Raw genomic sequence first — 16,867 nt, forward strand, 5'->3', positions numbered from 1 at the left:
AAGGAATGTTTTTACTTTACCCTTTGTGGTTAGTAGTTTATCAAAGTGTTGTAATACCTTGAAGAAAAGAAGAAGAATTTATTACTTTATTATCACAGAAGTCTTGTCACTAATTAACTGTTTATTGTGGATCCAGGTGCAGGTAAATAATTGTAAACCAGACCACACAAAAAATTACCTTTTTTTATATTTAACTACTTCCTGATTAATCATTTATATTTAGGCTGAAAAGACATAAAAGTTTATACCTTATTTCCTTTCAAGTTAATTTATTTCACTGAGAAAAGACACAGTATATAAGAAAATGTCAGGTAATAATAGATGGAAGCTAATAATATAATCCATTAGTGTCAACATCTCTATTATTTCAGAACTCCATTAGTTATGCAGGTAAATGGAAAATTGTAGGATTCAGGCCAAGTTCCTAATTTCCATCTACTGCCTTTCATGAATAATAGTGTATTAAGCCTACGAAGCAGAATTTCATCCATTTAAAACAAATGAACCAAGGTGAAAGATGTTAGGCATAATGTTCTATAATTTAGGTTGAAATTTTGGGTTTTAAGCTTTGTATTATATCTGTCCAAGGGAAGCTATTTTTTTTTTTTTAAATCTGCTCACTTCTTGCCTTCACTGGCACATTCTTATTTTTTACTCAAATCTGTGCTTAGATACTTGATGGCAACGATAGCTGAATTACTTGGAAAAACTCAAAAGCCAACTGTTAACCAGAAAAATAAAATGGCATGTATATTCTTTTTGATCCTATTTTTTTTCTCAGAGCAAAAATGGGTCTTCCCCTACTACTCAAATATAAATCTAGTGTGTTCAACCAAACATAAATCTAGTGTGTCCATCCAAAACTGTGTACACTTTTTATATATTACTAACACCTGTATCAAGAGAGGTAGAGTGTTAGTATTTTGAAGTGCTGTGTTTTTATAAGGAAATTAGGGTCCAAAACGTGCCTCTTTTGTGAAGCACGTTTGTGGTTCAAATTTTTCTTTATGAACAATGCCTAATTGCCATGGATTATTCATTTAAACTGTAACTATATCATCCTTTATTGCTATAATTTATTAGACATGCCTGTACCTTGATACTCTAGAAATATGGTGGGAAAATTCTTGCCTTTAAGAGATTAAATGCCTAAGTGTGGGTGCATAATCCAATATGTATTGAGTACGTTTCAGAACACTTTCAGAGCTGCTGGGTAAAGAGAATATAAATTTAAATGATGCAAACAGCACAGAAACACTGAGAATAACCATCTAAAGAGTAAAGAGTGGCCCAAGATGGATAAATAAAATAGAGTTTCCTGGAGGAAGTACATTCTGAACTGTATGTTGGAAGGGGAGATGCACATAAGTGGGCAGGGAGAAGGAGAGGAACATTTTAGGTTTGGGGCAATTTCGCCTAGGCTAAAAACCTGTCACCGCCGAGAACTAACATAGAAAATGCTAGTATTTTTCTATACTGCCAGCTATTGGACATTGCCTTTTTGATGATTAATAGTAATAATAATAAATGTTACTTATATTGCATGTAGAGTTTACTGAGCACTTTTGATTTCATTTGACCCTCACAAAGACCTTATAAGGTCAAGTGTATTTTCCTTTAGGCCTGAGGCCCAAGTATGGATCAACTGTTGATTCATGTGCCGATTTTATATTAAGCCTCCACTAAAATTCAGGGACTTTTAAATGTTAGAGAAGCCAACTTCTGACGAAGTCATTTCACTAGTGAAACAGACATTAATGATCTAATCATAGGTTAGCTGGATGAAGCAACATATCCATCTTTGAAGATTAAGAAATGTTTTTTCCACTTAAGTAAAATGAAAAATTATTTATAAAGAAGAATTCAGAGGAAATTATCTGCTGAAACATTTAAGGGATATTTAGCATAGTTTATTGCATTCAAGTTTCTTAACAAGTTTCTTATATAATTTATGTATAATATAAATAAACCAGAAAACTCTAATCTTGTAACATGAATCGGGCTAAAACATTTCTCAATGCCAAGTGTTTTAAAATGTTAAAGATATATAACTATAAGGCACTTTTAGCAATTGGGGCTACAAATTCAACATTCTAGATCTGTAATTAGTCAACTATTGTCACTCTCTGTTTGTGTGATAAGTTGATATGAATAGCAGGAAAATAAATTTTTCTTTTTTTCTACTTGTATCTTAACATGTACTTATATTTCACCTTATCATATTGCCCTTTTCTTTAAATATTTATTATACTTGTTTACTGAAGAAAGATTAGAAGGTACAATGCACAGCAAGGAAAAAGAAAAAGATACTCACTCATCCCTGTGTTTTCTTCTGGGATAGCAAGAGGGGGTGAGGATCTTCATCATGCTCTACAAGGAGGTGGAACTTGCTCTTGGAATCAATAGTGGATACAGCAAGAAGACTTTAATGCGTCTGCACCCCCATATCAAGGTATCATATTACTCTGGGTGAACGATGTTTCTTTTTTAATATTCTATACAATTTTTTTTGGCTATGTTTGTTCACAGCAGTGATAATCTGTAGAATTCCCTGGTCTATATTTTGAATAAACAGCATTATGTCTTTTTTCAGAGCTAAAACAAAGTGCTACACTTTCTTATATTCCCCGTATTGGTGGGGTCAATAGAGCTCACGTTTCTACTTCTCTGACCCAGATAACTGAAAGTGACAGTTTAATCAATAACAAGCTTCCTAGAGTTGTTTTAATATTCAAGATCCTTATCTAGTTCTCACACTTCCCATTAAGGTTCTCCTGGAACCTCTTAGATGTGATCTTCCTGGGACCTCCCCTCAACACTGATAGCAAAGAGAGTTCCTCTGTGCTTCAAAGTGCTTTTCTTATTAATAACACCTAGTATAAAAATACTAAAAAATATAAGCAATTTGAAAAATTCTAATACTTAACCAAAGATTTGAAGTCTATCAATAAATCTTACCCAGTTGTTGATACACATCTAGACTTAATGAATTAATAAATCTCCAGCAAGCTTAAAATATATAATAATAGTATATTTCACTAGGTTAAAAAAAAAAAAAGGAAAATATTTTCCTCCAGAGATTGTTATTGAGTTGCAATATTTCTAAACATTATTCATTCTTTTGCCATATTTTTATAAAGCACCTACTATGTGCAAGGAACTCTTCAGGATGAAAAGATACTGTCTTTAAGTGACATGCAACAAATATAACTCATTCACAAATAGGTGAAAATATGGGGTTGATCCTGCAGACCACTGTACAAAAAAAATGAAGAATCAGAGATAAATACAATTGAGGTGATTTAATTATTCAGTCTTCTTAATAATTCTGATCTGACACCTCACCCTCATACACTATCAAGAAAGTGAAAAGATAACCTACAGAATGGGAGAAAATAATTGCTAACCATATCTCTGACAAAGGTTTAATATCCAGAATGTATAAAGAACTGCTACAACTTAAAAACAAAAGACAAATAACCCAATTTAAAAATGAGCAAAGGACTTGGATAGACATTTCTCTAAAGAAGATATACCAAAGGCCAATAAGCACATGAAAAGAAGTTAAACGTCATTGTCACCAGGGAAATCCAAATGAAAACCAAAATGAGTTAACATTTCATACCCAAAAAATAATAAGTATTGGCAAGGATGTGGAAAAATAGGAACTCTTATGCACTGCTGGCGGCATCATAAAATGGTGCCGCCATTGTGGAAATTAATACTTGGTTGGTACAGAGTTTCTCTTTGGGGTGATGGAAAAGTTTTGGTAATGATGATGGTGATGGTAGCACAACATTTAATGTTTTTAACACCACTGAATGGTATATTTGAAAGTGGCTAAAATGATCAACTTTAGGTTGACTGTAAGTTACAACTGTACAACACAAAGACTAAACCCTCATATAAGCTATGGACTTATATATGAATATATAAACTATAATAATAAGGTTTCATCAGTTGTTCAAAGTTACTGCACTACTGCAAAATGTTAATATGGGGAAAACTGTATTGGGCAGGGTGTATGTGGGCATTCTGTACTTTCTGCATGATGTTTCTATAAACCTCCAAGTGCTCTTATTTTAAAAAAAAAAATTGCCAGAGATAGATGTTGGCTAAAAGTTTTAAAGTTTTGCATAATACCAGATATAACATATTCTTACAGTGGGAAAAGGGAACCAGCTATCAAATTGAGCAGATATGTGTCACCAAAATTCGGTTTAAATGGCAGCTGCCCCACAATATGGTATCTAAGGCAGGCCTTTAAATAGTAAATGGGAATCTTCCTCTGCTATATACTGAGAATAAAATTACAAGCTTAGGAATTTCTTTGGTGTATACATATACATTGAAATAAAGGAAGTGCTTTACAGGGAAGAAAATAGATGTATTTTATTATAACGTATAGGCATTTTAAAGAGTATGAGCTGTTTTTTTTACTTTTCCCTCAAGGTGATGAGGCACCCTGATCATGTGTCGTCCAGCGTCTACCTGTGGGCTCATCATGAGAAGCTTGTGGTCATCGACCAGTCGGTGGCGTTTGTGGGTGGGATCGACCTGGCCTACGGAAGGTGGGACGACCACGAGCACAGACTCACAGACGTGGGCAGTGTGAAGCGAATCACCACAGGACCGTCTCTGGTTTCACTCACTGTAAGATGAATTTCAGTTTAATGGAACTGTATAAAATGAACATTGTGTAAGCATCTATTAGAAGCATGATTGATTGATTGGTTGAATGAGAGGTGGATGCCCCATAGGGGTAAAGGACAGTGAGCCAGACATGGGACAGATCTGGTTTTAATACCAGCCTCACCTCCTAGCTGGCTGTGTGACCCTGGACAAGTAACATCATATCTGTTAGTCTCAGTTTCTTCTCTTGTAAAATGGAGAGAATAAATGCAAAGCATTAACACATAGCCTGGCATATAGCGAGTGTCCAGTAATTAGATAATATAGTTTGATAGTAGCTGGTAAGTGAAGTAATGATTACAAAGCTTGGGCATATAGCAATCATTCAAAGTTATCATTTTTGTTGACATTTATTCCTGCCTTATCCTGAAAAAGATGTAAGGCAGCATACAGAAATGCTTGCAATTCAAGCAGTACTTTAAAAGACATAACAGTAATAGCAACATTGTCAGTAATGGTGGAACAAAGCTGCAGCAGCAGTTTGCTGAGGTGCAATATTGGGGTTTCTCAATAGTTCAGGTTAGTCCTTGGGTCTAGGATGGATGGGGGGTGGGTTGAATATTAGAGACCATGGCTAACTCATGATCATCATTATCACACCTAACTTTGCCACCCAAGGTGGTGAGATTTTCATACATTTTATCATAATGTCTTGGTTAGTTTTTTATAGGGGAGTAAAGTTTGATTTGTTATTACTTGAATTTAGTATTTGCATGAACTTTCTCCCAAAGTTCAAAATCTTTGAACTATTTTTGGAGCCTACATGTCAATAATCTGATTTTTTATATGTCCTCTAAAATTCCATGTTTGTTTATTACGATTATAATTTAAAGAGATGATAATATTTTTATTGAGTATTCAGCACATTCACTTTCTTTATATTGTCCCTGTCTTTCATGTTAACTAATCCCTGCTAATCATAATCAAGAGTTTAGTACCACAATTCTGGACTGGAACCTTTGGGTTGGAGTGATGGGATTTTCTGCATTTCTCTGTTTCCAAAATTTTCATTAATGCAGATATATTATTTTTATAGCTTAAGAAAAATTCATAAACAAAAATGCATAAGAGTCAGGATTTAGGTTAAATATCTGTAAGCAAAGCCTTATTAAAAGTAGTTGCCAAAGTTCTTGGAATCTTCCTACTTTAAAAATAGTTTAATAAAATAAATTTATTGATAATGTATTTTATTAAAAACCATATACTTTTGTAAATCGCATATTTATACATATATATCACACAAATATAACATGCTTATAGAACACATATATTTTATAAAAAATATAAAAGTAAGATTGGTCATTTAGGGGGAATTCTATTTGAAAGCAGTTTGTTAATAACATCTCAAAGTATCTTTCAAATCAAGAACTGCCAAAATATCTATATGCTTATATCCATAGGAAATAGTTTTCAACTCACTGACTGCCTAAATATCAATATACTTATTAAAATTTTTGATGGGCTCCATATTATTTTACTGCTGGCTTTGTCAGTAACTCTTCTGGGAAAATAGCACTTTAATGAGTAGGTAACTGGGAAAATTGACGAGAGAAGTATTGCACACTTAATGTTCATTAGAGGAAGAAGTTCAGTCATTCAACAGTGAATGAAACATGTATTGTATTTGAAATAAAAATTGCAGTTGTGACACAATTTCAAGAACTTGGCCTACTAAAAGAGGAGCCCCAGTAGGAACTTCTAGTGTTCCTCCTGGAATGTTTACAGCGCTCACAGGCAGCCGCGCTACACTGTGCCTGTTTTGGAGCCTTCATCCTTTGGAAACGTTACACGTCAGCTCCACTTGAATGAAATGGCCACACCACTACAATATCTTATGCAGTGCCTTTTTTTTTTTCTTTAAATAACTTCCTCAGGCTGAAACAGCAGAGTCTACAGAATCCTTAAGCCTCAAAGATAAAAGAGAATCTGATAAAAATCAGCCCATGCCGAAGACTGTTGACGATGTGGATTCAAAATTGAAAGGCATAGGAAAGCCGAGAAGGTTCTCCAAATTCAGCCTCTACAGGCACCTGCACAGGCAGCCCCTGCCCCCCGCAGACAGCATCAGCAGTATTGACAGCATCTCCAGTAAGTCATGGCCTTTGCTTTAGATTATTGTGGCTCCCTTCTGTTCCTCTGTAGGTGCACACTACACACCTGTTGTTTTTATAAATCTGTCTTTCTATAATGGAATAAAATGAGCAACATTGAAGGTCTCTATATCATCCTATTTAATATCAAGCCACTTCATGGCTTTGTTGCCTCATTTTGGAACAAATTTATTGTTTTATTCCCACAAAGTAGTCCTAACAACCACAATTCATCCTTCTGATAGTAGCAGAATGAGTATGGGTTTTGAAAATAACACCCAAGCTGTAAAAGTAAAGGCAAAAATATTAGATGTACTTTATAAACTTTTCTTAGAAGAGATTTCATTTCTCTTCCCCTCCAGAAATACATCACATTTATATCATCAAACATCAGATTCTTCACATCTTGTAAATTTATTGTTATTTTCGATTCTGTCTTAAAGCCCTGCAATTTTCCATTGCACAGAATTTATCACTGATTTTATAGCCTTTCCTAGGTTTAAAAATGATCAAACTTGCTTTCCAGTTTTAAAAACTTGATGTATATATGTATTTCTTTGTTAAAAAAAATAGAACTCTCAACTTTCTCCAGGTTATTTTAATCACTGTAGAAGTCGTCAGCATTTAATCCATGGTTTAAAACCCCACTTGAAACTCTTTCACTCTTCCAGTGAATCTGAGCAGGAACTCGCTAGCCCTAAAACTGGTAAGTGATGTGTGAGGCTGTAGACACTCCTGAGGCTTCAGCTTCTGCTGCATCATCTGCTGCATGGGCATAGTGAGTGTGTTTTCAGATTGGCTTTGTGTTCGCAGTTTTCACACCACATATATTGTTGAGAACCTGCAATGCACTGGGAAATGTAAGACCCCTTTTTCCCAGGAACTAACACTCTGGCAGTGAAATGAAACATACCTACTAACTGTACAGTGAATGGCCCATGCAATTAGGTAGTGTTGTAGAAGTTCTGTGGAAGGTGGGAGGACTTCTTTTTTGGTGATCCAGATGTTCTTGAGAAGGTGACATCTGAGTTAGATCTGGAAGTAATTTGATTGGGGAAAGTGAGGATAAAGTCTGTTGCAGGTGAAGGAAAGAAGTTGAGCAAAGAGGTGGGAATGGGAAAGCACTGAGGGCTTTTAGATAGTATAAAATACATCATCCAGATGAGAAGCAGTTAGATATAAGACTAGGAAGATATACAACTGTCACATTTGGAGGCTGAAAACTAGGAGAGTTGGACCTTTGGTTAAGAACCTGGAAGGCCTTTATGTGAATTTTTTAAAATTTTGATCTGATGACCTTTTGTAAGAAGAACCAGATACTCAAGGAGTCAATTAATTACATCCTGAATTATGGTGGTGGGAATGAAAAGAAATTTGGCAACTGATCAGATATATAAGGAATAGTAATAATAAATAACAATAGTAAAGTAATCTAACATTTATTGTGTGCAGACTCAGCCTGTCACTGCCTTGAGTACTTGTGGCGCTTGGCAGTAATATTGTTATCTCTGTTTTACAGATGAGGAAACTCAGCTTTAGAAATGATAAGTGACTGCACAATCAAATCCCAGTTTATCAGCTTCCCTGTGTTCATGAATCAAATTTGTGATTTAGCAGAAAAGCAGATTACGCTATCATGACCTTTTGGCTAAAATCCCAAGGCCATGGTTCTAATGTACTATCCAGGAAATGAAGGAGTTAGAGCTCTGCTAACATGGCTGGGTGGAGTCACTAGTGGCTGGCAGGAGCTGATGAACCTGAGAAATTAAGCTGGACCTTGAGCAGTGGTTCCCAACAGTCTTAAGCATGAGGACTTATTTTAAAATCAAAGTATTTTCTGGACCACTGTGTTTTATGCATTGATTAACTATATATAATGAACAAAAGCTCCAATGTAGCTATTAAATAAATTTGTATTATGCAAATCCTAATAACATATATCTACATTAAAATTCAGAACATATATGGGAGAGATGTTATTTATTATTATTTAGCTTACAGCTAAGGCTTGATGCATATATGGCTTCAGGACTACTGAATTAGTAATTCCTGGGATCACCAGGGCTTCAAAGCCCTGCTGGGGGGAACCATGAAGCTTCTGAGAAGTCCAGGGAGCTAGGTCAGCGGTCCCTGTAAGGGGAGATATTAAACGTAAAGAGTTTGAAACAGGTCAAGATAGTCTTTGTAATTCCATTGTGTGGCTTTGCTGCTTTGGGTCTGAAGCTAGAAATGAGATGGAGGAATGAGGCTGCCAAACCATGAAGTTGAAGAGTTGATTTATGTCTGGGTCTCCTTGTTGCTGTTGATTGAGTTGGGGAAAAGTGGCAAAGAAGATCAGGCCAGGTGATGAATATATTATGCAACTCAGAAAAAGTCAGACTGAGAGTCATGATGTCCACAGTGATGAATGAAGGAGGCCAGTGTGAATGGTCTTCAGATGTTGATGGAAAGTATCCTTAACTTCCATCCACAACATCCTTTAGAATAAACTGGATACATGTCCAATTCAGTATTATTTATTAAGAGACAATAGGAAAAGGTAAACCTAAATTTCCAAGAAGAGGAGAATCGGAGAAAACATAATGAATGATTCATCACCTTGATGGAATTGGATAGTCATTAAAAACTGGAAGTGGAGATACAAAAATAAATGCATGTAACTCATTTATTTCACTAAATGAGTATTTATTGAGCCCCTAGAATATGGCAATCACTATTCTCAATACTGGGAATACAGTGACCAAAACAGACAAAACACAGTTGAGGCTTTAGCTGAGGGATAGGGATGGTGATTCTATATTCAGATTGTCAAATATGCAACATGTCAGGTGGTGATGATTCTCGTGGAGAACAGCAAAGAAGGTTAAGAGGAAAATGGAGGCGGGGGGAGGACTGTTTTATATAGGATGGTCAGAGAATGCTTCTCTGAGGTGCTTTTTAAACAGAGACCAAAAGAAAGAGAAGAATGAGGATAAGAGGCTGCCTGGAGGAATAAAAACTGTTAGGGCTGTGAGGCCAGAAGATGTATTCCAGGAACAGCTAGGAGGCCTACATCGCTGTAGTTGAGTGGGCTGGAAAAAATGATGGGAGCCAAGTCAGAGAGGTTCAATTATGTAAGATCTTGCAGGGAATAAATGTAGGTTGTAAAATATAAAACCCAGGGTAACAAAAAAGAAAGTATTTAAAATGCATACAGAAACAGAAATGAGAAAGGGATCAGTCAGATACACCACAAAAGATCAATTATACAGAAGAGAAGGTTGCAATAAAGGAAAAGAGAGACAAAAAAAAAAAAAAAAAGAGATATGATATTTAAAAACCAAAGGATAGAATGGCTGAAGTAAGTCCTGCCTTTACAGAAATAACACTGAATGTTAATGGATTAAACTCCCCAATCAAAAGACACAGATGAACAGAATGGATAATAAAGCATGATCCTACTATGACCCAAAGACACAAATAGGTGAAAGTAAAAGGTTCAAAAAGGGTATTCCATGCAAATAGTAACCAAAAAGGGCTGGGGCAGCTATAGTGATATTAGACAAAATGGACTTTAAGACCAAAGTTGTTAAAAGAGACAAAGGACACTATATATTAATAAAAGGGGCAATCCATAAGAAGAAATAGCAATCATAAATATTTATGCACCTGACCACGGTGCCCCAAAATACATAAGGCAAACACTGGCAAAACTGAAGGGAGCAATAGGCACCTCTACAATAATAGTTGGAGACTTCAATACACCACTTTCACGAATAAATAGAACATACAGACAGAAGATCAATAATGAAACAGAAAACTTGAATAATATGATAAATGAACTAGACCTACAAACATATATAGACCATTGCACCCCAAAACAGCAGGATATACATTCTTCTCAAGTGCACATGGATCATTCTGCAGGATAGGCCATATGTTGTGTCACAAAACAGGACTAAATAAATTTTAAAATATAGAAATTATACAAAGCATTTTCTCTAACCATAATGGGATGAAGCTGGAAATCCATAACAGGCAGAGAACTGGAAAATTCACAATTATATGGAAGTTAAATAACATACTCTTAAACAATCAGTGGGTCAATGAAAAATTGCAAGGGAAATCAGTAATATCTTGAGATGAAAGAAAATCTTATCAAAACATATATTAAAACATATGGGCTGCAGTGAAGGCAGTGCTGAGAGAGAAATTCATAGCCCTAAACACTTACCTTAAAAAAGAAGAAAGAGCTAAAGTCACTAACTACACACCTGGAGAAACTAGAAAAAGGCCTAGATAAATGGAAGGACATTCGTATTCATGGATTGGAAGATTAAATATCAAGATGTGAATTCTTCCAAAATGATCTACAGATTCAACACAGTCCCCACCAAAATTCCAACAGGCTACTTTGCAGAAATGGAAAAGCCAATTATCAAATTTATTTGGAAGGATAAAGGACCCAAATAGCTAAAGTCACTTCCTGACTTTAAAACATGTTATAAAGCTACAGTGCTCAACACAGCATGGTACTGGCACAAGGATAGATATATTGACAAATGGAATTGAACTGAGAGTTTAGAAATAGACCCTCACATCTATGGCCAATTGATTTTTGGCAAGGGTACCAAGTCCACTCAATTGGGAAAGAACAGTCTCTTCAACAAATTGTGCTGGGAGAACTGGATGTCCATATATGAAAGAATGAAAGAGGACCCCTATCTCACACTGTATACAAAATTTGACTGAAAATGGACCAAAGACCTAAAAATAAGCACCAGGACTATAAAACTCCTAGAAGAAAATGTAGGGAAGCATTTTCAATATCTTGTTTAGGCAGTGGTCTCTTAGACTTTACACCCAAAGCACCGCCTCAAAATTAAAAACTCTTTTTGCCTCAAAGGACTTTGTCACAAAAGTGAAAAGACAGCTTACTCAATGGAAGAAAATATTTGAAAACCATGTATCTGTTAAGGGTTTAATATCCAGAATGTTTAAAGAAATCCTACAATTCAACAATAAGAAGACGAACAACCCAATGTAAAAATGGACAAAAGTCTTGAAAAGACATTTCTCCAGAGAGGATATACAAGTGTCTAAAAAGCACATGAAAAGATGTCAACATCACTAGCTTTTAGAGAAATGCAAGTCAAAACCACAATGAGGTATCATTTCACACACACTATAGTAGTTACTATTAAAAAAACAGAAAACTGCAAGTGTTGTAGAGGATGTAGAGAAACAGGAATGCTCATTCATTGCTGGTAGAAGTAAAATGATGCAGCCACTTTGGAAGTCAGTTTGGCAATTCCTCAGGAAACTATGTATATAATTACCATATGACCCAGCAATAATATCGCTACTAGGTATATACCCATAAGAACTGAAAGCAAGGGCTCAAACAGATATTTGCACACCAGTGTTCATAGTGGCATTATTCACAATTGCCAAAAGATGAAAGCCAGCCAATGAATGGATAAACAAAATGGGCTATATACATACAATGGAATATTATTCAGGTACAAAAAAGGAATGTAGTCCTGATGCATGTGACAACATGGATGAACCTTGAGGACATTATGCTGAATGAAATAGCAAACACAAAAGGACAAATATTGTATGATCTCACTGATATGAACTAATTATAATAAGTTAACTCATAGAGTTAGAATCTAGAATATAGGTTAGTAGGGGATAGATTAAAGTTAGAGAATGAGGAGGTGATGTTCAATTTGTACAGAATTTCTATTTGGGTTGACTGCAAAGGTTTGGAAATGGTTGGTGGTGATGTTAGCACATTAATGTGAGTGTAATTAACTGCACATAATTAAACAGGCAAATGTAGTTAAAAGGAGAAACTTTAGGTTGCATATGTTACTCGAATAATTAAAAGATAAACAGCATTGTATAACACAGTGAACCCTATTGTAGACAATGGACTATAGTTAATATTACAAGTATAAGAAGGTTCTTTCATGAATTATAACAAATGTACGACACTAATGCAAGGTGTTAATATTAGGGTGGTATATGGGGAAAAATACACCTAGTGTAAACCAAGCGTGATAGTTAATATTACTATTTTAATAATCTTTCAGCAATTGTAACAAAGTAACTACTTTTAAAAAAATACAATTATTAAAAAAAAAGCACTATCATCAGTTGTTACAAATGTCCCATACCAATGCAAGGTGGTGGGGGGGGGCTGGTGTACGGGAATCCTGTCTTTTATGCATGCATGTTCTGTAAACCCACAACTTCTCTAATAAAAAAAAAATTTTAAAAAGAGAAGCAGAGGATAGTTGAGCCCTTTTAGAACAGTGCTTTCCAAACTCTATTCCTTGGACCCCTAAGTTCCTCAGAGGCTCCTAGGAGGACACTGAGCAGGTGGACCCTGAGACCTTCCCCCTACACAGGTACCTTCTTCAACCAGAATAATCCCATTTGTATCTGTTTTATATATTGAGTTTCCTTGTGAATTTGTTTTGAAAAAAAAAAAATGGTTCTATTAACAATAAAGGTAGTTTTAGAACATAGCTCTAGATTTATGTCTTAAACTTATTGTCTTGTAGAATTTGAAACCCAAATTAAGCATGGAGTGACTCCTCACTAGAAAGTTAAAACTGAAATTTGCTCGAGTTAGTGTCTTCCTTTGCTGAGAATGTGAATGGGGTTGGCCTCTCTGTACTGTCAGTTTTATTTGTGAATGCAAAATGCCTTGTACAGGTGGGCTCCTAATAAACATTAGTGGTGGTATACAGAAATCAGTATGGATTGTGCATACCAGACCACTATGGGTTTTTAAATAGATAAATTGCTCTATAATCAGTTAATCTTAGATGTGATTAGTAACGATGGTAGATTTCTATAATACATACTTTTAGTTCAAAATCATTCAGCCATCTTCAAGACTTTTATTTTTCTTTCAGAATTATGTGGCAAGAGGGAGAATTCCAGGTTGGCATTGCTTTGCTTGGTATGACATGAGAGAAGGATTGATTTTTATTCCTCTTATATTCAGCAACTGTTTGCTGATCTTTTCCTTTTAAGCAATGTTAAATAGATTGATGGGGAAAAAAAAGCATTCTAACCAGTTAGTTGAGGCAGATTTTTCAAATTCAGATAACTAACCATAAGGGTTAATGAATAATAAAATAGTTTTTAAACTCTGTTCTCAGGGATGCAATGTTATCGAATGGGTAAACCTTATTTTGTGCTGTCAAAGAGTTTAATCAGTGAGAGTCAGTTTTAAATATTTCTCAAACCTTAGTTATTCATCAGGGAGGGATACACAGCTAGTAAGAGTCATCAGTGAAGCCTTCTCCATAGCCTAAATACAGATCTATAAACCCTTGTGCATCATTCTAAAAGTCAAAAAGTTTTGAAAAACATGTTTTTTTAAATAACTCATTGAGAACCTTTATTGTAACTGGCTTGCATATAAGTAGAATTCAGTAGGTAGAGGAAAGGGGAAACAGAGGCATTCCAAGTTGATATTAAATCATAAGGCACAGATAAGGGAAATGCCAGAGATATTTATCACAGCATCTCAGACCCAGGTTATTAACATAGTGAATGTAGGAGCTACAATCCCTTATGCAGAGTCCTTGGGGTCAGACGTGTTTCAGAAATCAGAATGTTTTAGAGTTTAGAAAGGTAATACAATACCTATACCTCATGTTACGTTACAGTCCCATTGGTGTCTGAGCAATACTCTATAGGCAAAGCCTTTAATATCTGCAACATCAAGAAGGATAAATAAGAACTATAAATAGCCTCTTGTCAGTTCAGATGAGATTTTGCTAATAAATGAGCTATGAAAAAAAGTTTGGATTTTAGAGCCTTGGGGTTTGGGGAATCATGGTTTAGGGGTAGTTAATCTCAATCGAACTCGTAGGATATATCTGTACCAATATACAGAGGGTGTCTGGCTAAGACAGTGCACCTCCTCCATGAAATGTTGGAGAATCCTGGGGGTGGGTGGGAAAGTTATACTAGAGACTTAGCTATCCCAGTCAGCCCAAGAATGAAGTGAAATTGAGAAACATTTTGCAAAGGAAGAATCAGGAGAATTTCAATATGATTTGGGAAGAGGGGGGGTTGGGAAAAAAGAGAGAAGATAAAGAGGAGTCAAAGGTGATTCAGAGGTTTTGAGCTTGGGTAACTATAATCAGAAAGTAGAACTCCCAAGGGAAGACCAGATCTTATTTTGGGGGGCTGATAATGATTTGAGTGTTAAACATGATTTTAAAATTCTGGTGGGGCAACTAGGTAAAACACATGTCATGTAACTCACTGGAAGAGAATGTAGATCTGGAGCCCAGAAAAGAAGCCAGAGCTAAAGGCGTACATTTAGGAATTGGATAGAAAAAGCCTTGAGAAAGTTGGGGAAAATCTGTTAGTGAAGAGAAGCTCAAAAAGATCAAGAAGCATTGGCTGGAGAAGTGGTAGGGAAATGGAGCCTTGGAAGCCAAGAGATGAGGAAAAACGGAGGACATGGCAAAGCCAGTGAAGGGCAGGAAGACATCCTTTTCATGGACTTTAGCAGCTGGACTCTGGGCCTCTGATGGGTGGGGGTGCAGACTATTGGTATGAAAAGCCTGTGCCAAAAGGCAGAGTAGATGCAATTATGAAACCAACTGGGAGGCAGATACAGGATAAAGAAAGGCCCTCAGATCATCATTGCTGATGTAAAAAGGCCTGGCCACCTGCTCACAGGTGTTCCTGCAATTCTGAGCAGTCATTCCAGTAACTAGTGAATATTGGTCTCTATTGCCTCAATATTTCATATATTCTGTGGAGAAGCCTGATTTGGGGGGATAGTGTAGGCCATGACTAAAAACACAAACAAGTTTGAATTGTGAGCAGGTTGAATTCAATTAGTACCAAGATCATTTTCTGAGGCTAAGAATTTGCTTTGTTTTCATTTTCGTAACTGGTTGTTAGTTGACAGCTTACTTTTCTTTAATAAGCATGTGTGTGTGCACACGTGTAAAGCTTTAGCTTAGAATTTCTCAACTGATAAAAACAAATTTCATATATTTTTAAATTTGAAATTTGACCCATTAATTATCATTTGACACATTAATTATCTAGTTCTTTGTCCTTTTTTTCCCCCTTTCATTTTTTTTTTTAAACAATGTGCCATGCTTACTTTGGAGACCCTACAAGTGAGCAAACAGATTTAGCAGTATTTTTACATTCAATCTTATATAACAGGAACATGAATGACTTAGAAAAGTCAATATAATGCTATTTTAAACAGTATTTAGTTTTGTTCATCTTTGGCACTTTAGGGTATTTTTCTTTTATGGAGAAATTCAATAATCTTTGCAAGGTAAATTATTCCATTTAAGATAGACTATTAGCATTGAATATGTTAAGCATTTAAAAACTTTTGCTTTACACATATTAATTGTAATAATCCTCTCACAGCTATACTAGGCTGTGAGAGGATGCACTCTCCACTCTTGAGGAAATTATGGGTTAGTAGAGGGTCCTTATACAGTCATATCAGAGTCAGAGGCATTGGATGATAGGTGTACAGTTGTTGATAGGACCACAGTGGTGCTAGCAACTCACCCGCCCTACAGGAATCTGGAAGGTCTTTCAGGGCAGGTGACAGCTAATGTGGCTCTTGAAGGATGATTAGGAGATCAGCCCAGGAGGGAGAGGAGAGCATTCCAGGCAGAAGAATAATGTGCCAACTATATTGAGTCATGGCAGGCCAGGACTGGCAAAACACAATGAGAAATGTGGAGTGTGTGGGGCCTGGAAATGGGTGGGTAAAGGCAAGAGAACCAAAAGATAGATTGGCACCAGTTGGGGAAGAGCCTTCTACACATGCTAAGCCCTTTGGAATCTTCATTTTAGAAAGAAAATCTGGGGTGCAGTATTGTTGTGGTGGGAGGGAGGGGTGGGCACCAGTCCAGTACTCTCCCTGGCTACAGCAAGCCGTATCATTTATTCATTCAACAAATACTTTTGCATCCAACATCTATTTGCTAAGTGCCGCTTTTGTGCCAAGCCCTGTATTTGTGATTTGCCGTTCTGCTAGTCTTCCTGCTTAGTTCTCTTTATGGTCAACATAGCCCATAAACTTG

The 16,867-nt window shown here is 36.0% G+C and overlaps 1 protein-coding gene across 10 annotated transcripts in view; it reads left to right on the forward strand.

Moving 5' to 3' along the window:
* The window catches only part of PLD1 (phospholipase D1), a 234,676-nt gene that overhangs the window by 146,788 nt on the left and 71,021 nt on the right, over positions 1-16,867 (forward strand). For 8 of the 10 annotated variants that reach the window (XM_037840656.1, XM_037840674.1, XM_037840664.1 and 5 more), the window contains 4 exons: positions 2,342-2,452; positions 4,453-4,653; positions 6,567-6,780; positions 7,375-7,488. In XM_037840656.1, the coding sequence (XP_037696584.1) occupies positions 2,342-2,452; positions 4,453-4,653; positions 6,567-6,780; positions 7,375-7,488 (640 nt within the window). The remainder of the gene's footprint in view (positions 1-2,341; positions 2,453-4,452; positions 4,654-6,566; positions 6,781-7,374; positions 7,489-16,867) is intronic. The other 2 variants (XM_037840648.1, XM_037840696.1) reach the window with 1 other exon arrangement.

The sequence above is a fragment of the Choloepus didactylus genome, chromosome 1 (assembly GCF_015220235.1).
Source record: "Choloepus didactylus isolate mChoDid1 chromosome 1, mChoDid1.pri, whole genome shotgun sequence".
Lineage (NCBI taxonomy): Eukaryota > Metazoa > Chordata > Mammalia > Pilosa > Megalonychidae > Choloepus > Choloepus didactylus.